General features: G+C 38.1%; 1 protein-coding gene across 6 annotated transcripts in view; it reads left to right on the top strand.

Annotated features, from left to right (window-relative positions):
* The window catches only part of MAP7D3 (MAP7 domain containing 3), an 83,587-nt gene extending 58,894 nt beyond the window's left edge, over nt 1–24,693 (top strand). For 4 of the 6 annotated variants that reach the window (XM_074206809.1, XM_074206807.1, XM_074206806.1 and 1 more), the window contains 8 exons: nt 198–330; nt 6,836–7,013; nt 9,135–9,239; nt 10,617–10,670; nt 15,109–15,196; nt 16,064–16,256; nt 17,468–17,751; nt 19,551–24,691. In XM_074206809.1, the coding sequence (XP_074062910.1) occupies nt 198–330; nt 6,836–7,013; nt 9,135–9,239; nt 10,617–10,670; nt 15,109–15,196; nt 16,064–16,256; nt 17,468–17,751; nt 19,551–19,558 (1,043 nt within the window). In that variant the 3' untranslated portion in view covers nt 19,559–24,691. Of the gene's footprint in view, nt 1–197; nt 331–6,835; nt 7,014–9,134; nt 9,240–10,616; nt 10,671–15,108; nt 15,197–16,063; nt 16,257–17,467; nt 17,752–19,550 lie in introns of all 6 variants that reach the window. The other 2 variants (XM_074206808.1, XM_074206810.1) reach the window with 2 other exon arrangements.
* Nucleotides 24,694–25,740: the final 1,047 nt, after the last annotated feature.

Genomic DNA, 25,740 nt, shown 5'->3' with positions numbered 1-25,740 from the left:
TCATTATATGCCACAATTTGTTCAGCTATTTCCCAGTTGATGGATAGCCCCTTAATTTCCAATTCTTTGCCATCAGAAGAAAGTTCTTGCTTATATTTTTGAGTTATTTTAATGCTTCCATGTACATATCATCTCTTAATTTGGGGTTGTACTTCCTACTAATCCAGTTGAATCATTTAAACTTTTATTCAAAATAGAGCTCAGTAGTAAAACCGGACCAGGGACCATAAGTGCTGAAGAAGCTGCTAAAATTTTAACAGTGAAACGACAGCTCGCTCGGGAACTAAGGGATCGAGAAGAATGGGAAAGATGTCAAAAAGAAGAGGAAAGGTAAGACTCAGTCTCTTCTGCATTGCAGATAAGATTGACTTATTTTGATTTCAGCTGTAGATATTAAAAGCCTTAAAAATGTCATTCCCTCTTTAAAACAATTTAGGCAGATTACAACTCTCAGTAAGTCATTTGAGAAAACATGAGAAGTAACTCCCTATAGCCACCAGATAAGTATAGTAGAATATTGCCTCCTGCCCACACAAATATTTTCACAGAGGGTACATTGATATTTAAAATAGTGAAAAGGTCTTTCAGCTGTTCTGAGCTGGTCAAGGGAGTGGCATGCCTAGTAGCAATGGTTATTACACATACACAATTACATATTTCACATTGTGAAATTGTATGAATTAAATGTTATTAAAATAAATCCAATACAAATTGATAGAAAAGCTTTGCCTGGTCAAAATGGATCTCCTGTGTGTTCTGCCTTGATGTTATCACCACATGTCCAGCCTCTGAATTTTCATTGAAATCTGAGTGGTCTTTTAATCTAGGGAATCACGACCTGGGAAAAGGGGCACATGGCAACTAACACAAGACTGCTTTGTCCTGGAATACAAATGTCATTTGTTCCTTACCTGGTCTAGGCACCCCCCTTCCTAATGTTGAAGCACCTAAGTTAATGTAATAATTTGAAAGTTGCTTGGTGAAGATAGAATCAGAGCAAAGATTGCTGAATGACCTTAAAACTATGGTAACCATATCACTTTTCTCCATCTTAGGAGTTCTGTCACACAAACCAAAATACCACTGTCTGGTCATACTGACTCTTCCACTGACATTGGTATTTTCTACTGCTTCCTTTTTAGACTCCACTAGACTCATCTACCTTCTCTTTGCACTTGTAACATTCTGTTAAACTACCATCATCCTTTTTATCAGTCACAGTACAGTTTTTTTTTAAAGATTATAGCTTCTTTTATGTTGAAGGTGTCTACCTCCTTTTGACATCTAGGGAATATTTGAATCTCATTAGTAAACTGACTTCAGCTCCTTCCACAGGAAGCGCTACTTCTAGAAGCATTTCCTCTCAGCAGCTCACTTCATTCACCATTTCTTTTCTTTTTTTAAAGAATTTTGTAATGCAAACAGGATAAGTGGCTTGCCTAAGGCCACACAGCTAGGTAATTATTAAGTGTCTGAGGCCGGATTTGAACTCAGGTACTCCTGACTCCAGGGCCTGTGCTTTATCCACTGTGCCACCTAACCACCCCCATTCACCATTTCTTAATCTAGATATCCTGACCTCTAAGATCTTTTGTCCCAAGTTTTGGGATCCATCTTCTTTTGCCCTCAGTAGCCCTCTGTCACCTAACTCCAAGAGATAACCATATCAAGGGTTTGCCTTCAACTTTTCAGGATCCACTTTTAGCATTCCCTAAAATATAATAAAATCCCTTTTTTATACTTTTCAGGGCACTAAGAGAAAATTTCTTCAGTAGATAGAAAGCATTAATTGAATAGAAGTAAAATACTAACTATGTATTGAATCTCCACTAAAGTCTCTCTCTCTCTCATACTTCACTGTTGTATGAAAGTGCATTCTGGGGTTCTCAAAGGCAATACCAAGCTGTAAAAACTTTGTGGATAGACCCGATTATGAATTCTTTGCTTCTTTCAGGGAAGGACTTGTTCAGTCATGTCTGACTCTTTGTGACCCCATGGACCATAGCATGATAGACTCTTCTGACCTTCACTATCTCTCAAAATCTGTCCAAGCTTATGTTTGTTGCTTCCATGAAACCATCTATCCATCTCATCCTCTGCTATGCCCTTTTCCCTTTGCCTTCAGTCTTTCCCAGCACCAGGGTCTTTTCTAATGAGTCTTGTCGTCTAATTATGTGACCAAAATATTTAAGATTCAACTTCAGTATTTAACCTTTCAGTGAATAGCCTGAGTTAATTTCTTGAGTTATTGACTGATTTAGTGTCCTTGCTATTCAAGATACTCTGAAAAGTCTTCTCTAGCACAATTCAAAAGCATCAATTCTGGAATGCTCAGCTTTCCTTATAGTCTTAGTCTCACAACCGTACATTGCTACTGGAAAAACTTGACTTTAATTAAATACAGACCTTTCTTGGCAGATAACGTCTCTGCTTTTTAGTATGCTGTCCAGAGTTGTCATAGCTTTCCTTTCAAGGAACAAGCATCTTTTAATTTCATGACTGCAGTCACCATTTACAGTGATTTTTTAATCCAAGAATGGAAAATCTGACACTGCTTCCATTTCTTTTTCCTTTGTTAGGAAGTAATGGGACTAATTGTCAAGATATTAGTTGTTTTGGTGTTAAGCTTCAAATCAATTTTTGGGGTTTTTTTTGTTTTTTTGTTTTTAGGTTTTTGCAAGGCAAATGGGGTTAAGTGGCTTGCCCAAGGCCATACAGCTAGGTCATTATTAAGTGTCTGAGACCAACTTTGAACCCAGGTACTCCGGACTCCAGGGCTGGTGCTTTATCCACTGCGCCACCTAGCCACCCCTCAAATCAGTTTTTAATCTCTCCTCTTTCACCTTCCTCAAGAGACTTCTTAATTCTACTTCACTTTCTGTCATCAGAATAGCGTAATCTGCATATCTGAGATTGTTATTTCTCCCTGAAACCTTACTGTTCCAACTATTGCCTCCTCAGGAGGATAAGGTGATATGCTATTCTTATCTTTTTGAGGTCCTACCACATTTTTTTGAGTGATCCATCCACTCAAAGGATTTAGTGTAGTCAATGAAGCAGAAGTAGATGTTATTTTTCTGGAACTCTCCCTTGCTTTCTCCATAATCCAGCAAATGTTGGTGATTGGTTCTTTTTGTCTGTGGTTCCTCTGCTTCAAAAACCAGCCTGCTCTTCTGGTAATTCTTGGATCACATATTTCTGAAGCCCAACTTGAAAAATTTTAAGCATAACCTTGCTGCCATGCAAAATGAATGTTATTGTTCAGTAATTTGAACGTTCTTTGGCATTGCCTTTCATTAGTATAGGGATATAAACTGATCTTTTCCAATCCAGTGGTCACTTGAATTTCCCACATTTGCTGGCTTATTGAATTCAGTACTTTAGCAGCATCATCATTTAGGTTTTTAAACAGCTTAGCTGGAATTCTATCACTTCCATTAGCCTTATTGTTAGCAGTGCTTCCTAGGCCCATTTGCCTTCATTTTTCAGCCCACCTGCCATGACAAGACAATGATCCAGGAGGGACAGTCATGGACTAGTTTAGCTGAATTCAGAGGGACCTGTCAGCAGAAGATTGATTATAGTTATTCATAGAGGTCACGTTCTGCATTGATAGAGGGAAGAGAATCTAGCACACCTATAGGATCACAATACAGTAAAGTAAGCAACATACATTAATACGGGTATATTGACAAGCTTAAGTAAAGCAGTCATTATGGGTCTTCTTGTCCCAGGCACCAAAAGAGTCAACCCTAGGGGCCTTGACGGTATGAGTACTCACATCAGTCCCAAGAAGCATCTCCAAAGCTAAGAAACATTTTCTCTAGGGACTTTGGGGGGACATATGATGGGGGTTTTTGTTTAATTGGCACAGGGGATTCCCAGCTCCAGTGCAGATGATCACATGACTAATCTGAGCCTCTGAAACCCCAGTACTCTGACTCCTTAGTCCACTGTTCATTTCACTGTGTGGGAATTAGAAGGCTGAGCAAAATGCTTCCTGAGCTGGCCTGAGATCTGGCCAGATGTTTCTTGCACAAGTACTGATTGAAGTATCCTGTTTCCCTGACTTTTATAGTTTTTTTTTTGTTTTGTTTTTTAGTTTTTTTGCAAGGCAAATGGGGTTAAGTGGCTTGCCCAAGGCCACACAGCTAGGTAATTAAGTGTTTGAGGGTGGACTCCAGGGCCAGTTCTCTATCCACTGCGCCACCTAGCTGCCCCAGATTTTTATAGTTTTTAAATAATATTTTTATTTTTCCAATTACATGTAAAGACAATTTTTAACATTCATTTTTTAAAAATTGAGTTCCAAATTTTCTCCTCCTCCCACCAAGACAGTAAACAATTTGATATAGGTCATATATGTGCAATTAATTATGTAAAAACATATTTCCATATTAGTCATGTTATGAAAGAAGAAACAGTTTGCAGGAGAATCACAGTTTGCAAAAGAGAAAAACCAAACAAAGTAAAAATAGTATGCTTCAATCTGCATTCAGATTCCATCCATCTGGATGTAGATAGAGTCTCTGGAATTGTCTTGGATCATTGTCTTGCTGAGAGGAGCTAAGTCAGTCATAGCTGATCATCACACAATGTAGTTGTTAAGGTGTACAATGATCTGGTTCTGCTCATTTCACTTCATTTCATAATTAGTTTACGTGTCTTTCTAGGTTTTTCTGCAATCTACCTACTCATCATTTCTTATAGCATGATAGTATTCCATTACATTCATATACTACAACTTTTCAGCCATTCCCCAATTGATGAGGGATCTTTGCCACCATAAAAAAAGAGCTGATACAAATATTTTTTGTACTAGAATTGTTATTTTTATCATATTGGCTTGCAGGCCTGATGTTGAAGTTAGTTCTCTAGCTTTGAAATTGTTCTCTTTTTTGTTGTTGAGTTCTTTTCAGTTATGCCCCACTCTTTATCACTCCATTTGGGATTTTAATGGTTTGCCATTTCCTTTTCCAAGTCATTTTACAGATGGGGAAACTGAGGCAAACAGTTAAGGGACTTGCCCAAGGTCACACAGCTAGTAAGTGTCTGAAGCCAAATTTGAACTTGGGAAGATTAATTTTCCAGACTCCCTGCCCAGCACTCTGTCTACTACCACACCAACTGGCTGGCTGCCCCTCTTTGTTTTTTAGGAATTTTGTATACAGATATATATATATATATATGTGTATGTATATAGTCTAGACTCTAGACTTCCAGGGTCACCTTTATATTTCCGTTTACTTAGCTTAGACCTGTAATGTTGAAGTTATAGGAAGTATGTATTGACTTTGATCATTCTGGACATTAGATGTGTTTGTATTACACTTTGTTATGCTCTATAAACGAATTGTACATCAGAGACATCCAGTTATTACAGCCATGTGTTTATCTTTTCCTTTTTGCAACTTGGAAGACTCCTTGAATGAGTCTCCTTCCTAAAATGTGCCATGCTAAACTGTGATATTCTAGGTATTGGCTTGCCCGGGTCAGAGTACAGAAGGGTTGTTATCTTCCTAGTCCTGGACATTGGAACTTTCTTAAGGTAGCCTAAAATTTCACTAACTTGTTTGCCCATTGTCCCTAGGTAAATTAGAGGATATGAAGCAGTTTCTGCCCTTAGGGAGGTTATAATATTATTGGGTGGATAAGATTTACAAGAAACAGTTACTAGACTGTACAGGAGAGTCTGATGGTGTAAAATTGTGTGGTATGATTGTAGGAACTAGAGAGAAATAACACCCGAAGGGAGTAGGGATTTGAGCTAGATTTGGAAAGTTAGGTAAGCAGGATGAAGTAGGGAAAGGGCAAAGGCACAGAACTGAGAATATGCAGAACATTACTATAGGATTGTTTCTAATTTAAATGAGTGGGCAGTAAAATTTGAGAGGAAGCCAAGAATAGAAAAGATTAATAGAGGAAGATCTGGATTCAAATCCAGTCTCTTGGCTTTTTAGCTATACAGTCCTAGGCAAGTCATCGAAACTTGCTGAGTCTTAGTTGCCTCTTCTGTAGCACCTATCTAGCTTGTTATGGGGCTCTAATGAGATATAGCACATAATGCACTTTGTAAATTTTAAAGCTAGTTCTGCCTTAGACACTTGATAGCTGCCTGACCTTGGGCAAGTCTTTTATCCATGTTTACCTCAGTTTCCTCATCTGGAAAATGAACTAGAGAGGGAAATGACAAACCACCCCAGTATCTTTGTGAGGAAAACACCAAGTGAGATCACAGAAAGTCAGATGTGATTGAAATGGCTCAACAGCAACATAAAAATATCAATTATTATTAGATATTTGTATAAGAATCAATCTTCTCTTCAAAATCAGTTTCCCTAAAGAAAAAAACTGGGAATAGTGTACAATCCTAAGAAAAATTTCAGTCCTTTATTAATTCTTCTCCTTCCACAATGATACTGTCCTTTGTAATAAATAGGTACAAGCATAAATTTTATTTATTAGGAACATAGGGAAAATAATAACTTAGATTTGTTTAGCACTATATTTTCACTTATCTTCTCATGTACTTCTCCCAGCTACCCCGTTAAGTAGGACAAATGCTGTCATCCCTGGAATGGAAGACCATTTTTCTTATGAGGTCTTGTTCAAGGTCATAGAGTTAGTTTATGGCAAAGCCTGGATTCCAGTCAGGGCTTCTGACATCAGTTCCGGTGGTGTAAAAGGTTTGGTGGGGAGGTGGAGAGAGGGAGGAGTGTTAGTGATACTAATGTAAATTGCAAAAAAAGAGCAAAGTATATATCAATCCTGTAAATAAATGAAGCTTTTGCCACTTCAAGATTAGTGAATCTAAATTTTTTGTTGCTATAACCAGGAAAGTAAAAGAGGATATTGAAAAGAGAGCCAATGAAGATGAAAAAAGGGAACCTGAGCTCTTTCAACTTGAGGAAACAAGATCACTGGAAGAACAGCAGCAGAAAACAGAGGAGAACAGGGCCCATGAGGAGCGTCTGGTTGAACTCCACCAACGTCTGGTTGAATTTCAGCAGCAGGTGTGCTAGGCTCTCTGACTAGGAAATAGCAATAGCCACGTGTACTTACTAATCATCCTCCTGTTCATTCTGTTGACTATATGTCTTCCCTAGAACTCTGTCCTCTTGTATGTTCCACAAAGTGTATGCTTGGATTATTTTATACTTTCATTACCCATGAGCCTTAAAAATTAAGCAGTATTTGCAAGTTGTCTCACACGTGTTGTGTCTGAGACCTGATCTCAGTATCAAACTAAAAGAGAAAACTTAAAGTAGTTGTTTTTCCAAGTATTTTTATTTATAATATTTAGAAATTAAGTGTTTATGAAGTCATGCATTATAAGAAGTAATGGTTGAAAAAAGGAAGGAAGAAATAGTCTCTTTCCTTGAGCTCATAATCTTGTAGAGAGAAGACACTTAGACAACTAGAGAAGAATACAGTGTGTAATAAAGAACCAAAATGTATGGAATAAACTGTAAGTGCTTAAGGTGAGAGAAGTGAACAGTGTGATCTGAACTAATTGGAGATGACTGGAAGAGGTGGCTTTGAGGGTTGGGCAAAACTGAAATTGGAGAGATCCATGAGACATCATTTCCATTTTAGTTACATAAGAGATAAGATCATCTTGAAAGCAGAGATGGAACAAAGATGGAAGAATAGAGGTTTAAAGAGAGGAAAACAAGTTTCCAAATCATAGACTCATAGTTCAGAGTATAAAGCCAGTGGCAAAGGTCTAGTCAAGGTTCCTTCAACAAATATGTGTAGAGAGCAGCTAGGTGGTTCAGTGGATAGAACATCAACCCTGGAGTCAGGAGGATCTGTCCAAATCTGGCCTCAGACACTTAACATTTACCTAGCTGTGTGGCCTTGGGCAAGCCACTTAACCCCATTGCCTTGCAAAAAAAAACCAGATATGTATGAACAATCAATTTCATTATCCTGAACACCAAGGGAAACACAGAGATAACTCAGTTACTTCCCCAATTCTTCTTATAATCAGGCAGACTATAAACACAGATCCATATGAGATGTGTCTAAAAGGAGTATAAAGGGCTAGGTGATTAGATGATTAGCAAGAGGTAGCCTTTGACCTGAAACAGAGAAGAGAAAGAGAGGGCATTTCTCATCTGCAGAAACTTAGTAGGAGCAAAGACACAAAGGTGAGGAATTCAAGGCCATATTTGGGGATAGGGAAGTTTTCTAGTTTGGTATAGAGCATCAACATTCTGAACTTGCAATGGGCCAGCCTAATTCCCTTGTGGGGCGGGGGGTGGGGAGGGCTGGGCTTTTAGGTATTTTTTATACTTCACACCTCTCTTAAGCCTTGCAAAATGGAATTAGCTATCTTGTAGAACTGACATTCACCTTGAGAACATTTTAAGTACTTTGGGGAAGACTTGGGAATTTTGCCTCTGATTTAGCAAATTAGTGGAGAGCTCAGATTTTCTATAGAAACTGCTCTCTTGGTGTGTAATAAGAAAGATTTTCCAGGTTTTTAGTAGCACAATAAAAGTTGATTCATCTAGAGTTCTAGTAACCCAAACTCTTCTATTAATCCTTCATACTTAGAATACTGTGATAAACTGATGTTCTTAATGATGACCCTAGTTCCCCACAAGTGCCTGAGGTACCATCTGGACTCTCAGAGAAAGATGAAATTCTGTTCAATGGTATAAATTTAATGTTAGTCCTATTTAGAATGCTTTCTAAAACTGGTGACCTGTGGATGGTAGTCATGCACTACCAAAGTCATTTTTGCCATAATATCCCTAAGACATAACCAATGTCCACTCTTAATTTCTTGAGATCCACTGTAATAGCATCCGACTTCTCACTCAAAGAACAAGTTTGATGGCTGACAATATGACTCTGGATTTTTGTTTTAGCAGCATCAACTTCCCCACGTGTCAGTCTGTTACAGATGACATATTGCATATGATTGATCTACATTGTTCCTTTGAAATCAATTGCACTCTGTAGTATTGCTGTATCAAATGGCATGCTCTTGGGGACCCAGTGAATGCTCTTGATCAGTAATCCTGTAGTCACCAAAATCTTTGAGCGACCAGCTTCTTCTGTTGCATTTAGATTTCTTGAAACTGAATGGTGTGAACTTGATGCTATTTTGCTACTTATTATAGAAGGAGGAAGCTGAGGCCAAAGCCCAGGAGGAAGCTGAGAGGCAGAGGCGAGAACGGGAAAGGATCATGGAGCAGAGTATGCAGGAGCGTCTGGAGAGGAAAAAGGTCAGTCATATGGTGAGGCAAAATGCTTTGGTGGAACAAACATTTCTGGGGCCAGCCTCAGGCAAATGCTGTGTCCTTGCTCTTCCCATTTGGATTACCTTTCACAGGAGAAGGTGCGCTTTTCTTTCCACCTCTGTATAATATTGGTAGTTGACTGAGCAGTTGGTGAGGGGGGGAGTCATTATAGTGGCACCTCGTAATAGAATTCTCTGGAAATAAAGCTTCTTTTGATAAAAGGGCTTTGGCCATGGAGAGAAAACTTAGGACCTTGACACAAGGGCAGTTTTGATAAAAGCTAAGGAGAAAGCAATAGTATTGGCTTAGGTATGGGCTTCTTACAAGCAGGCCAAGTCTCAGGGCCCTACATTTTAAGGGGTTGCAAGGTCCAATCACCTCAGGATGGGGAAAGCTGATCCCTGGACTACAGCCTCTCCTTTGGCCTCTGTGTCCTAAGGCAGATAAGTGAGCACCCTTCACAGGCTGAGAAAGTGGGGACCACAGTCAACTTCACATACCAAGAGAATCCAAGTCCTCAAATGAATTCCCAGATTTCCCTCATGATTTCTGCATCTGTTCACAAAGTTTCTTCTATCAATGCATGACATGAGAGAACACCCTCTAAATTTAAAGTGGCAGCTAGGTGCCAGACATGAGTTCAAATCTTGCCTTAGATACTTATTAGCTATGTGACCTAAACAAGTCACTTAACCTCTTTCAGTCTCAGTTTCTTTATCTCTAAAATGGGAAAAATGATAGTACCCACCTCATATGGTTATTGTGAAAATCAATCAAATGAGATAAAACAGCTGAAATGCTTTGCAAATCCTAAAGCACTGTCATTTTTTTTTTAAAAAAAAGATACCAAAAGTCTTATTAGTACAGTAGTAAGCTATCTGAGCTATTAAAATTTAAAACTGCGCTAAAACTTTTGCTACATCCTGTATAACTTATTAGCTGCTATCATTAATATGCATGTCTTAGCTGGCTAGATCATTTGAGTTTACTTCAAAAACATAAATTCTTATTTATTAGCAATAATCTTTACTTATGCTAAATAATGACCTTTCTATTCTGCAAAATTATGTGTGAAAATTATCATTTGGTTTGCTAAATTAAAATGAGAAACCAACCCTCCCCCCAAAAAAATAAAATGAGAAGCAAAATGGTGGGCATTCAAATTGCTATATAATCAGAATAGTAAGACAGGAAATTAGGGTCCCAGCTTCTTAGGTCATTTGTGTCAATGTACAAGAAGAGGACAATGAAACAGCTTGCCAAAAATAATCAATTTGACACTCTCCTATTTTAGTTCTAACAATTTATAGCTGTGTATAGTGATATTTTAGAGATATATCATTATATTTTTTCTTCTAATAGAGGATTGAAGAAATTATGAAGAGAACCAGAAAGGTGGAACAGTATTCTGAGCAGGTAAGCCCTATTTGTGGGGCTGTTTCTTTTTAGGTTTATCTTCTTAACTCTAACTCATTTAAACCAGATTATACGTTTACATGCTCCATATTCAGATGAACTTAACCTACTTGCTAAGTCCCATACATGACCTCTGTCTCCCATCCTTGTGCTGTTTGTCCTACATACCTGGAATGCTCCTCACCTTGGCTACATCCTACATGAGAATTTCCCAGATGTTATAGGTGGTTAGTGTCACCACTCTCCTTTTCAGAATCATTTTAGGTTTTTTTTTTGCAAGGCAATAGGGTTAAATGGCCTGCTCAAGGCCACACAGGTAATTATTAAGTGCTTGAGTTCAGATTTGAACTCAGGTACTCTTGACTCCAGGGCTGGTGCTCTATCCACTGCACCACATAGCCACCCTGGAATAATTTTTTTTAGGTTTTTGCAAGGAAAATGGTGTTAAGTATCTTGCCCAAGGCCACACAGCTAGGTGATTATTAAGTGTCTGAGACCGTATTTGAACCCAGGTACTCCTGACTCCAGAGCCGGTGCTTTATCTACTGCGCCACCTAGCCTCCCCATTGGAATCATTTTTTAAGAAAGATTTTATTTATTTTGAGTTTTACCATTTTCCCCTTAATCTTTCTTCCCTCCCCCCACCCCCACAGAAAGCAGTCTGTTGGTCTTTACATTGTTTCCATGGTATACATTGATCTAAATTGAATGTGATGAGAGAGAAATCATGTCCTTAAGGAAGAAACATAAAGTATAAGAGATAGAAAAAAATACATAATAATATAATGATTTTTTTCTAAGTTAAAGGTAATAGTCTTTCATCTTGTTTAAACTCCACATTTCTCTGGATATAGATGGTATTCTCCATCGCAGAGCCCCAAATTATCCCTGATTGTTGCACTGATGGAATGAGCAAGTCCATCAAGGTTGATCATCACCCCCATGTTGCTGTTAGGGTGTACAGTGTTCTTCTGGTTCTGCTCATCTCACTCATTATCAGTTCATGCAAATCCCTCCAGGCTTCCCTGAATTCCCATCCCTCCTGGTTTCTAATAGCACAATAGTGTTCCATGACATACATAGACCACAGTTTGCTAAGCCATTCCCCAATTGAAGGACATTTACTTAATTTCCAATTCTTTACCACCACAAACAGGGCTGCTGTGAATATTTTTGTACAAGTGATGTTTTTACCCTTTTTCATCCTCTCTTCAGGGTATAGACCCAGTAGTGGTATTGCTGGATCAAAAGGTATGCACATCTTTGTTGCCCTTTGGGCATAATCCTAAATTGCTCTCCAGAAAGGTTGGATGAGTTCACAGCTCCAACAACAATGTATTAGTGTCCCAGATTTCCCACATCCCTTCCAACATAGATCATTGTCCCTTCTGGTCATATTGGCCAGTCTCAGAATCATTTTGTATTTGTTTGATGTTTTCTGATGTTGCTTCTTTCCTGTAGGATATAAATTACTTAGGAGAAGGAAACATTTTAATTTTGTCTTTATATTTCCAAAGCCTAGCTCATAATAAGAGCACATTAATGCTTGTTGAATTATACTAAATTGAAATGAGAGAACCTGGGAAAATGGAACCCACAAGGATCCTCAAATAGGGCATCTGGATCCTTCTTGGGTCCTTGGTTCCTTTGGCAGTCAGACTGGCAATGCCTACTGATAGGTCTCTTCTCAGAATCATGTTTACAAATGTGTAAAGTTCCAAACAGAAGATTGCAAAGGAAATCAAGTTGCAAAGAATAGCCAAAAGTTAGCAAAATATTAAAAAAATAAAAGTTATTGATGCCCAGTTAAGAACCCCAGCTCTAGAGTTTTTAAAAAAATCTATCAATATGACTTATGAATGGTTGATTGAAAATGTACTCAAGCTTCACCTTTTTATTCCTTCCCCTGCTTAAAGAACTGTAGCTGGAATGCTGATGAACTGTAACCTGGAGAAATGTTATTCAGTCAAAAAAAAGCAATTACCAATTGCTCACATTTATAACATCTTAAAATTTATTAGTCATTGTGTTTTCCCTCAAATCCTTCCCTCTTCTTCTTTCCCAGCACCCAAGCTTGCTTCCTCAGCATCATCACTCACCTCATGAATCCAGATCTTGCAATGACCCCTTTCTACCTTTTCAGTCTCCTACACTTTCTCTTCCAGTGACTTGGCTCCTTTACCATTTGGTCCATGCTTAGCATGCTCTCCTTCCTCCTCTGCCTCCCCACTTTTCTGACTTTCCTCATAATTTAGGCTCAGATCCCATCATTTGAAGACGTTTTTCAATTTCCCCTGTTCCAAGTGCCTTTCCCCTCAGATGGCCTTTCATTTCTGCTCTTTCTCTTATTTGAAGAGTTGTTTATATGCCATTTCCCTCATTAGGATGTGAACTCCTTGAAGTCAGGGACCCAGCTTTGACCTTTATTTGTATCCCCAGCATTTAGTTCACAACATCAAATAAGTGCTGATTGACTGGAAGCTTACAAAGGGCACTAGGCTTTGGAATCCTAACTCCCACGACTCTTGCCTTGTGATGGAGCACAAGTTTTTTCACCTCTCTGAGCCTCATTTTTTCCACTTGTGAAATGGGGACAGGGATTCTACCAATTATTGTACTAAGTAGTTGAGAGAAGGAGTTTGGCAAGTTTGGCACTGTGAAGTGGGCAATTTGCTGTTATGATCATACTCATTTAGCATTGAATGTTCAGAGTCTGAATAATCAGAGTGAGAGGCTGACTATTTGGGTCTTATTCAGGATTTCGCTTTTTACTCATCAGTTTGCTTTCCCAAAGAAGAACTGAAACACTGCAGTGCTTATGGAGTCTCTCCCTGCTTTACTTGCCTTCTCTTTGGATTATCCTTGTGCCTAACCCAGTTCAGATCAGGACAGAGGACTGAAGAAGGAGGAAACTTATCTTCAGTCTCAACTTGTTAAATGCCAGAATTCTCATTGCAAACTTGACTATTTCATATCCTTTTTTTTTAATCAGAAGCTAAACTTTGTAGTGAGCTGAATGAAGTTGTTGAACTATGCTTAGTGGAATAGGATAGCGGTTTAGACCTGTGATTTCACTCGGCTAGAGAATTTCTGGCTACCCAGAATTCCCTCTCTTAATATATATTGACACCTTAGAGTACTGCCTAGAGCAGTGGAGTCAGTCTCAAATAGAAAAGGGGCAGCTAAATTGAACAACACAATCCCTGTGGGCCTTATATATTAGAAAACCACAATTTGTATTTTTAGTTATTCTAATAGCTATTTCCCAGTTACATTTTAATCTGTGTTTTTTTTGTTGTTGTTGTTGCTGACCTACAGTATGGGTCACATAGCCAGGATGTATCCAGGTCTTCCTACCTCTGAGGCTAAGTTCTCTATTTATGCTACCACACAGGCATTCAGTAGGTTGGTTTAATTCTGCATTCAATCATATTCTCTATATATGAGTGAAGTCATAGTGAGTTATTGTGGTATGAAAAGGCCACTGGCTTTGGAGTCAGATGATCTGGCTTAGAATTTAGCTCTAAATCCTCTGATCTCATCATCCTCATCTTACAGATGAGGAAACCGAGGCTTAGAAATGTGATGGGGTATATCTTGAGATGAGATCCGAGCAGAGTTCTGAAGGAAGCCAGAAAAGTGAAGGGGCAGAGGAAAGGAGGGAAAGCATACCTGGTCTCACAGAGCTGAGAGTCTTGGCATTTTGATTCTGTAGCATTTCTCTTCACTATACCATGCTGGCACTCTGAATGAAAGAAGTTGTGATAATAAGGGTGCAACATTCAGAAGTGACAGAATATTGCTATGTCCTTCAGAATTGTGTATTTTTCTACTTGGAAGTCTCTTTTTGTGATATAGGGAAGTTTGTATGTGTTGAATTTTTCCTGTTTCTTTTTCATAAATAAGGTAACGGACAGTGAAAACTGAGACAAATTACACTGGCATATTTCTGAAAAGCAGTACCCAAGTAGAATCGCAGGTAGAAAGCACTACCTTCCAGAAAAACTTGAGTACCAGATGTTTTTCTTTAGGACAGAGGTATATGCCCTTTTGCCATGGAAAAGCTACATGGCTAGTGTCTCAATATACATGCCTTTACTGCATGGCTAGCGTCTCAACATACATACCTTTACTGGATGGCTAGTGTCTCAGTATACATACCTTTACTGGATTATTCACCCTTCTTGTGACTGAGCCTAAATTCCAAGGTTGCTTCTCCAGACTTAAACTCTACCTGAAGTCTAGCCATTACCACCCTATCTGCTCTCTTGGGACTCATTAAATAGGCCACATCCTTCCTTCTTCAAATCACAGGCAATTCACCTTTAAGCTAAATGAAGAAAATACCTAATTACTTTAGTAAGATGAACACTGAAGGAACAGAGATGGTTTGACAACAATTAGTTCCTGAGTCCATTCTTTTGTTGTTTGGTTATAGAGTGAGGAGAAGTCTAAGAATGAAGCTATTGATGGGGATGATACCGATGGAGCAGATGAAGGACGTCTGGAAACAGTGGACCCACTGGGTATGCCTCCATTGACAAATATAGCTCCTGTAATTCCTTTGTTATCATGACTCCTGTTTGTATATAAAGTGTTGTAAGGATCACAACGCACTTTCTCCTGCCAGTAGAGCTATTATTATCTCCCATTTTACAGATGAGGAGACTGAAGTTCACTGAGGTGGAAGTGATTTAATAGGTTAGAGAGAGTTCATAGGGTCTTACTGTAGAAAGCTTTTCATGAGTGATAGGACATGAAATTCATCTTTGTAAGGTTTGGCAAACTGAATACATCTTACTCAGAGGACAGGAGGTGGTATATAAAGACTGGCCCATTTTCATGTTCTTTCTCTGTGATTCCCAAATCAGTTCACCATGGAAGTATTCAGGGTCTGAGATCTCTTGAAAAAAGCAGGGGTTCTTTGCCTTCTTTGTCCTGGAGCCCTTCAGCAGTCTAGTGAAGCTCTTTTCAGAATCATAGTTTTTTAAAATTAATAACTGAAAGAAATGCTAGATTTCATTTAGAAAAGATGCTGTTTTTGTCTATGAAGTTTGTGGATCCCCTGGAAGCTCCAGATGCCTTGGGTATCTGTGGACCCCATGTGAAGAGCCTTTGTTATAAAGCTGTAGTTCACATTACATGCTGAAGGGAGAAAAATGGACTGATCTGTTAGAGGCATTTTGGGGGAAGTGGGATCAGAAAGGCAATGATCATAATATTGGTATCCCATCACATTTTGGTTCCTGGTGGAAGTATACTGCCACATACCTAGAAAGGTTACAGCCTCATTTTACCTATTATCTAATAAGATATTGGATAGATCCATAGTGTTTTATTTTAGTTGATCTTGAAACTGAAATGGTATGTTGTTCATCTCTTTTTCTTCACAGTCAAGGTCACTGAGATTGACTCACCTGAGGATGTTAAGACCCTAGGAGGACTTAGTGCTGAGGTGATTCTCAGTGTGGATAAGACAGCACAAGCTGAAACCATAGATGAGACTAAAAGACTTGTCACCAATGGTGATGAGATGGTCACAGAGTCCGGACATTATTTCCATATGACCCTGACAGAAGATCCTAGGTTAGTCACCTTTATAAAATACAGCTTTGTGCAGAGGTCGATGAGATGTTTTCCATGGAATTATTAATTCATTTGCCTCTCTAAATTTATTTTTTAAAAAGGTAAGGGGACTTGACTGGTAAAGCATGTGATGCTTCTTGCATTGCGGTGAAGGCTGCCATGGATAATGAGAATGGTTGAGAGTTCACAGCAACAACACCTTACAATTCTCTGAAGGCATAGTTCTGAAAGCTCTGGATTTTTAGCACTTCTTTGCTCAATTATCTTGTGTGGAGGCTACTATTTGGGATAGTCTTCACTCTTTCTGCCTTACAGAAACAGAGAAAGCATAACTTTCTTTTGCTTTCTACTCTCCTTAGAGAAAAATACTTAATCTCTGCCTTAGGTCCCCAGGGACTAAGTGTTAGTCACATTAACAGTGTATAAACTAACCATTTGTCGTAAAACAATTTTTTCCTATTGATAGGGCTATACTAGTTAATTTGCTCTGATCGCTCTGATCTCAGAATATCTAATTAATAATATGTTCAGTAGAATAAAATTAAATACCTATTACTCTAGACAAATAAAATAGGCTATTGTCTACTTATCCATTCCCTTAGACTTAGTGCTGCTCCCAAGCCCCAGAGCCTTCACCCCCCACCACTGTCTTAACCTTAATTGGAAGCAGTTGCTGAGGGATTGTCATACACCACAAAAATCACTCCCTGGAAGTCATTGGAGCTTCTAAGGCCCAGCTACAACCCTTGTACCCTCTTCCTCCATCCCAATTCCTTTGATAAGCTGGAGTTTTCCCTCAGTCCCACCCTACTTCCCCTACCACAAGCTCCTAGAGTCCCTCATACAAGTCATTGCTAGAACTTTGGCAAGAGAGAGAGATGTCTTTCTGGCATCCCTAATTAAATTCTAGTATGCTTTTTCCTATAGAAACCATGTTATAAAGGATCCATTTTCATTATGGGTTAGATGGGCATTTGGGTATTGACCTGGAAATCAACCTTCCCCTTTAGAATATTTATGGGAATAATCCACTGCATTGTTTCTGCTATTTGTAAGTTGACGACCAGCTATAATTGAACCATACATTGATATTTTTATGTTGTCATATTAATGATGCTTAATGAAAGTTAATCAGAGGGCAACTTTTATCCCCTAAATACAATATTTATATTTGACTAGATGAGACATTTAATTAAAACATCTTTCTCCAGCCTTTCTGCCAAAGACACGGTTACTTCAAACTCAGAAATTGTGAATGCTGATGAAGTTGAGAACACATCAAACCTGAATGGAAAATCCAACACATGGACTTTCAAGGAGATAATTGAACTTGAAGTTCATGCCAAATCCACCAAATTGAATCCCAGCAACACTCCTTCCAAAAACTTCACTCAAAACTCAAGTGATACTGCTACTTTTGCTCCAGGTCCCAAGTTAGCCTTTGAGGAAGATAAAGTGATGAATTCCTTGACCACATCTATGGGAAGCAGTTCAGGTAACACCAAGGCTTCTTTTTTATTGGGATAAAAAGTCATTTGCCTCTTTCAAATACATTTGCTCTCTTTTATTTGCATTGGGTCACTTTCACAAAAATTGTCCTTTGGTGCCTCAGTCCTGGTTTTGAGGGAACCCCAGGTTCTCAAAGACTGCACTTGTGGAGCTTTGGGACCATGCAGTAGACTTTGTGTCTGTCTTTTCAAGGACCAGTCCAAGATCAGAATGAAGCTGATGACCCAGTCACAGAGTGACCAGAGAAAACATACCAAGTTGTGTGGTGAAATGATGATCTTCATCAGTAGGGGACATACTTACCGATGAGATTGGTGATCCTGAAAGTAGAGTACTTTTACATGCATGGTCTCTTTTGGTTCCCACAGCAAGATGAGATATTTATTATTATTCCCATTTCACAGATAAGGGAACTGAGGCCCAGAGAGTTTAAATTATTTGCCAAAAATCACGCAGACCTGAGAATAGAATCCAGGGCTGTGGTTCCATCAATGCTCTTTCTACCCTAGCTGGCTTCCACATTATAAATGAACACAAGGACAGTGCATGTGAGGTGCTGGCTTTAATTCATTCAGGATGTTTGTTATTCCTGGGGTTTTGTGGGACTTTCTTGATTCATCTTCTGTAAATAGACAAAGCATTTATTAAATATTAAAATGCACAGTACAAAAGAATTATGGTGAAAATGTGCCTTGTGGAGTGTCCTCTTTAAGCAACACATTCTCTGTGAATGTGTCTAGTTAAGAAATTGAAGTTTGAAAAGAGGAAAATCTTTTTATCAAATAAAACCAGAGTTATCTCATGTCTGAAAGATAACAAGCATAAGAGAAAATGGATTCACTTGGTTTTTGGAAAGTGTTTGAAATCTTTCTTGTAAGTATGTACACAGTAGAGAAGAAGATTGAGGCCCTTGTGACCCATTGTCTCCTAGGGGAGGCTCCAACAAAAATAGAAGATTTCCTGTCAGTGTCTGTTTTTTGTTAAAACAGAAATCCCTACTGTTTGTTGGAGAGCAATGGTGCCTCAGAGCTGGAAAGAGGTGGGTTCAAGTACCATCTCTGACTTCCACTAATGTTGGGTTCTATGGCAATTCACTTAGCCTTTTGATTTTTCTCTCTAGAATTAGAAGTTGCAGAAAACATGCTGACCTGCACTGGTACAAGGAGTTTCTTCATCTAGTAGTTCCCCAAACCAGTGAAATCACAGGTCTGCTTCCTGTCCCCTAAAATAGTAATCCCCAAAATGAAGTCAATCCCACTTCTCCTTGAATTCATGTCTTCCTGACTCCAGGCCCTGCTCTCTCTATCCATTGTACCACCTAGCTTCTGCTGAATGACAAAGTACCACAAAAGCAATTTGGTTTATTTTTGGACAGTTTTAATTATTAGGAATTTATTTTGTTGAAGTAAATCTTGCCTCTGTTGTTTGCATTCTATTCACTGGAGCCAAGCAGACTGAGTTTTAACCTTTCTCCAGGTGAAACATCTATCCTGTGTCCCTCTTGACTTTAGTCTTTTTCCTGGATTAACATCCCCACTTCCTTCAGCTGACTTAAGTTAGGTGGCCTGAACCCTGGTACTTCCCCAAAGTAATTTTGGTTTTCTTTCTTTGGGGTATTGCCTTGACAGGGAAGAGGCTGTAGTGGAGGTGGGGTGTTGCAGAGGATGAGGATGAGAAGAGTTGTTGTAGTCATGAAGTGATAAAGAGTTAAGTGGTAATTGAGGTGCAATGTATCTGGAATCCTCTGGACTCAGTCTTTTCTCTTCCTGTTTTCTCTTTGGACAGATCTCTAAACACCTTAATCCTGGAAGTCACTGGATCACATCTCAAGATCTTTCTTCAGGAAGCTGCTTCTTGCCTTTATCCCAGTTCAACCTTGTTACGATGAAACTCCCAAGAGGAGCTACTTCTCCATATGCACCTTGAATACTTTCAGGGAGTTACCTAGGTCTTTTGTGTTTTTACATCTGAATTGGTGAACTCTCAATGTAACAGGATTTTATGGCAAAGAGCCCTCTGTTTCCTTTAATAATTTCCTTTAAACAGTCTCTTGCTTGTTTTATTTTCCCGTTGACATATGCAAAGTGGTGAGGAAGCGTCCAAATTGATTTACAAACTGACTGGTAAATATTGTACTTAAGAAGAAAAGCATTTGCTTCCAGCCCCTATTTAAACCCCTAAATAACATTCAGTCCTTTACTGTTAGACTCTCAAAGATTCCATATTGGGAAAGAGCTAACCAGGTCTCTCAGATAACACAAAACTGCTCTTAGAAGCATTGTCACATTGTGTTTAATACAGACATTTTGGTGGTTTCAGAAATGCATATTGTATTTTGCCATAATTTATATATCTTTACTTTCAGGAAAATCTCATAAGTAGCAGTCTCTATGTGTTCTCTTTCTCTCTCCTCTCTCTCTCTCTCTCTCTCTCTCTCTCTCTCTCTCTCTCTCTCTCACTTTGTATGGGTATGTGTGTGTGTGGGTGTGTCTCTCTCTCTCTGTCTCTCCTACTACCATTTCTGAAATGTGAGACCTAGGGAAACCATTTGTCTTAGTGTGGTTACAATTTGTCATGTTATTTTTTTAACTTTTTCCTTTCATATTGTGTATTATTTTCACATATGTGAGACAGTATCCTGGTCATTTCCTTGTGGCATTGACTTCTTAACCCTTCTTTTTTACCCCCTTGGTTATGTGCTATATTCCTTTATCTATTAAAGGCTGCAGTAAGAGCTATTTAACCAAAATTTTCCTGCCTTTCTACAACATGAAGGGTTGAACTGCCTCCTTTGAAATAACTTTGAAATTCACCAATAGTCTTAAGCCCATATAATACACACACACATTCACCAGCACCACTACCCTCCCACACATATAATGGATAAGTGGTTTATGAAAATTGCTTCATCAAATCCTACTTAAACCATTGCCTGATACTTGAGTATGAATTAATCAGCCTAACTGCTAATGAATTTGTTATTGTTGAATCACCAGCTTTTTGAGGCAGAACTCTGTTCCTCTCTTAAACCCACTCTTAATTGGGGGAGGGGTGCCCTTCTTTCTGATATCTTAGACCTTTGCCATTCATATTTCAGAAGAATTGTTAGAAGTGAGAACAGTGCCTTAGGTTGGACAGTTGTACTTTTATATACTAGTTCTTTCATTCTGGCAGAGACAATCGTTTGAAGAAAAAAGATGGAGGTTTTCTTTGTGCTCGTAGGTTATTTGTTGAAAAACTGTTACAGCTGTATATGTATATGTTCACTATACTTTGCAGATGAACATTCATTGTTTTAATAGTTAACATAGTTATTCTGTAAGAATAGTACCACTTCTTAACAAAGTTACAACCAAGTACATCAGCAAGATTCAATAAATTAGACTCAAATTTCCTGGGTCTGAAATTGTGTTTTATAACCATGGGATGTTTACCCTTCCTCTTTCCATACCTCTTCCCCACTTTTTCCTGCACAGAATACGGTGTAAAACATCAGCACTGTAGTTTTCTTTATTTTGTGTCTTGCATCCATAGAATTCCAGTATATAAAATTGGAAAGGGATTTTATAGATCATCTGTCCTCATTTTATAGAGAGGGAAATAAGGCCAAGAGGACTAGGGACTCACCCAAAGTCATACAAGTCAGAAGCAGCAGAGCCAGAATTTGAAATCCTGCTCTCCTGATTCAGATTCCGTGCTTCAGCTTCATCATTTCAGGTCTTGCACAGTAAAACTTTGTCCCAGAGCTGCACATCCAAGATACTTAGAAAATCCCTTTGGAAACTTGATTTTGTTTGAAATTGGATTCTTGATCAAGTATACATTGGAGCAGCTGGTCTCCGAAGCTGCTTCTGGCCTCTCAATTCTGTAATTCTCTTTTGGCTGTCCGTGTATTTCTTGCTCATCCCAGTTCAACTCTAGAAGTTTTCTCATAACTCTTAAGTACAATTGTTTAGTTACTTTTCTCCATACCCTTATGTAGGGGAAGGAGGAGTTCACAGAGGAAAAAGATGAATTTGCCTTAAAAGTTTGAGTCTGATTATGCTTAAGATCCAATGTAACCCAAATATATCTTGAGGATGATACTGGAGATAGGGGATTCTCAGTATTCTCCCTTCAAAGTGCTTTTGAGTTACTGCTATCCAAGTCTATTAAGTTATTGACAAAGTCATGCCATTCATTGTCTGTTGTACATAACATCAACATTTATTTGGAACAGAAGACTTGTTGACCCACAGGGAAGTTACTAATTTGGAAGTCCTTCCAACTTGCAACATGGCTGAAAACAAACTTTTTTCCCTCTAAACTGACTCCTTAATTCATTCATTCCAGTTGATTATATCACAATTATACAAGTATCCATGCTACCTTAACCTGTCAGTGAGTCTCCCTTTGAAGTTGTTGGACTGAGATCTTCATAGGCAGAAGCACAGAGACCAGCACCCAGTAATCTGAGCTTAGTAATTGTGACTGATGCCCATGTATCAACATATTAGACTTAAATGTTGTTCAGATGATTTATTGATGCACTTTGTTTTGACATAGGAATCACTTCCCAAGATTTCGCTACATATGTACCCCATAGGAACTTCCTTTAAAAAAAGACAAGTGGGAGACTGGATGTACAGTATTGCATAGGGTATCTCAGCAGTTTTAAGGCACTTTTAAGCTATCAAAAATTAACAGCTTAAATACTATTATCTGTGTTGTTCGATTTGTCATATTTGCTTACCTTTTTAAAAAAAAATGGTTATAAAGGAAAACCTACTGGTCGTGGTATGAAAGGTGAAGTATATCCAGAAATATCTTGATAGACACATACATAATAAAAGGCATCAAGGAAAATAAAGGTAGATAAATGAGTACTGAATTTTAGCAAAGGCTAAATCCAGGTGGGTTTTGTTCATTATTATGCTAATTGTCTTCTTAATGTTGAGCCATCCTGGCATTCCTGATATGAATCCATCTGGTTCATATTGAATTTTTTTTCCATAATATTTTTACTGGGTAGCTATGTGGTACAGTGCATATAACACTTACTTGTTCTCTCTCAGTGTCAGAAATACCTAAGTTCAAATCCAAACTGAGACACTCAGTAGCTGTATGACCCTGGACAAATCACTTTACCTATTTTTTCTCAGTTGATTATCATCTATAAAATGAGCTGGAGAAGGAAGTGGCAAAATACTCCACTATCTTTGTCAAGAAAACTCCAAATGTGGTCACAAAGAGTTAGACATAATTGAAACAACTGAACAACAACAGCATTTTCCTAGGATTTTAAAATATTTATCTCACAGTTTGCTAGTTATATTGAACTATAGCTCTCTCTCTTTACATCATTTGGGCATTAGTACTAAATTTGTCTCATAGAATAAGTTTGGCAGAGTGCTTACTTTTTTAATTATAAAGACTTTTACCATAATTATTAATCTTTCTTTAAATATTTTATAGAATTTGTTAATCCATTTGGACCAGGGTGTCTTTTCCACCTCTCTTCACCCATCTTTGATAATTAATTTAATGACTTGTCAATTTCCCCAAACCTATGAATAATTAGCTTATATTTATATAGAACTTTAAGATTTGTAAAATGCTTTACAAATGTTAATTTTCTCTTCACAACAATCCTTTGAGGTAGGTGCTATCTCCATATTTCAGATAAGGAAATTGAGGCACAGAAAGGTTTAAGTTGATTTGCCAAGAGTCACACAGCTAAGGACTGTCTGATCTAGGGATTTGAAACTGGTTTCTTGAATCCAGGTCTTATAAAAACTCTTGTCTATTGTGCCACCTAGCTGCCTATGAATGATATCAAAGCTCCAGTCTCTATCCCTATATTTTTGGTAGCCCTTTCTGATAATTGTTTTTATTTCTTCTGTTAATTGTAAATTCATCCTGTTCCTCTTTTTACTTTGGTAATTTGATTTTTTTTTTGTTTTGCTTAGCTAAAACTTTATTGATTTTTGTACATCTTCTAAAAAATAACAGTACTTTTTTCATTTCTAGTTTTTGTTTTCTGTTTTCTCTGTTTCTCTAATTTTATTGTTTTTTAATTGCATTCTCAGTTTAATAACTTTCTTCCCTTCTAGTTATAATGTTTGTCCTTCATTTTCAAAGATGACCTTGACATCAGGGAGGTGATGCTGTGACAAGCACATGAACTGAATTTGAGTGAGGAGGTACGGCACTAAGTCACCAACCTCACTCTCTCCTCCAGAATCATATGGGTCAATGGCTAGATATAAATCAGGATGACTGGAGATGGCCCTGGATGTGAGGCAGTCATGGTGAAGTGACTTGCCCAAGGTCACACAGCCAGTAAGTGGCAAGTGTCTGAGGCCACTGAGACCATATTTGAACTCTGTCCTCCTGACTCCAAGGCCAGTACTCTATCTACTGTGCCACCTAGCTGCCCTTCACTTCTAATTAATTGACTGTGAAACAACTTTATAACTTTAAATGATATTTTAATTCTGCTGCCTGCTTTACCTTCATTCCCCAAATTTTGCAATATTTTCTTTTCATTCTCTTTTACATAGCTCCTGATTGTTTCTATGGTTTATTCTTTTATCATTTTGTCAGGAAGTTTTTACTTATTTTCCTTTTAGGTCTGTACTTTTTGCCTGTATTCCCTCTATTAATTACTGAATTGTGTTATGGACTGCACAACATATTCATTATTTCTGCCTCTTTGTTTCTGTATTTCTTTAACAATTTCTCGGAGTCTTAATACATGGTTTGTTTTTCTAAAAGTAGCATGTGAAATAGATCTATTCATTAATGCTTCCATTTAGAAGATGCCATGTCTTTGAAATCTTACATTTTCCAACATCGTTCAGTAGTAGATTTCCCTCTTTTTAAAATTTTTGTTCTGCTCTGAGAATAATATATTCTGCAAGTTTTGTTACTACCTGTGCTTTTTGAAGTTTGGTTAGCTTTTTATTAGGAATTTAGATGCTGTTCCATTTTAATAGTTTAATAGTGATATTGTTTTACTGTCTATGGTACTTTTTTATAGTAACATATTTTCATAGCATTTTATTTTAAAATTTATTATTTCAACTACATGCAAAGATAGTTTTCAACATTCATTTTTTTGGTAAGATTTTGAATTCCACATTTTTCTCCTTCCCTTCTTTCCTTCCCTTTTCCCCTTGACGGCAAGTAATCTGATTTGGATTATTGTGGTACTTTTTTATATGATGTAATTTCCATGTTTCTCTCTCTTCCCCTTGACAGCAAGTAATCTGATTTGGATTATTATGGTACTTTTATATATGATGTAATTTCCATGTTTCTCTCTAGATAGTGTGAATTTTTGCTTTGTCTAATGACAAAATTGCAACTCCTGTTTTTTTTTTAATCAGCTCAAACAGGAAAATTTTTTTCTAGTCTCATATTTTCAATTTTCATTCTCTGTGTTTCTTGTGTGAAGCTATTTTTGGTAGTATGTTTTTGCAACTCAGTTTGCTTACTCTGTAGGAGCCAGTTAGGCCTCAAGGGTTCAAGTGGAGAATCAGTGACAAATCTGGAAGCAGGACTATTCTGAGTACACTTGGATCAGGGATTAAAGGGAGGGATGAGAGACATGATATTGGAAGCCTCTTTTGTTCTTAAGACAATTTCTATCAAACATTTGGTGCTGGGAGAGAGATGCAGCTATCAAACTGGAGTTTTGGGGATGAGATTTCTGGAGTTTCTGGTGGTGTAGGTTATAGGTCACATCTCACACCTCAACCTTCAGTACCCAAAGACCTTACATAGGAGACCTAAACTTGGAACAGAGATATAAGCTGCCTCCCAACATTGCAGGGATCATTATCACTGTGAAGAAAACTCTGGAATACCAAGTACTGTCAGCTGTTCATAATGTAAAAGAACAGGAAGCAGGCAAATACAAGGAAGTAGACTGACCTTGTACTTCCTTAGACTTCCTGTTTAAACTCAGTAGGGAGGGGTTAGGGTCCAGGAT

The sequence above is a fragment of the Macrotis lagotis genome, chromosome X, assembly GCF_037893015.1.
Source record: "Macrotis lagotis isolate mMagLag1 chromosome X, bilby.v1.9.chrom.fasta, whole genome shotgun sequence".
NCBI classification, from domain to species: Eukaryota; Metazoa; Chordata; class Mammalia; order Peramelemorphia; family Peramelidae; genus Macrotis; species Macrotis lagotis.
This window is presented reverse-complemented; position numbering and strand designations above follow the sequence as displayed.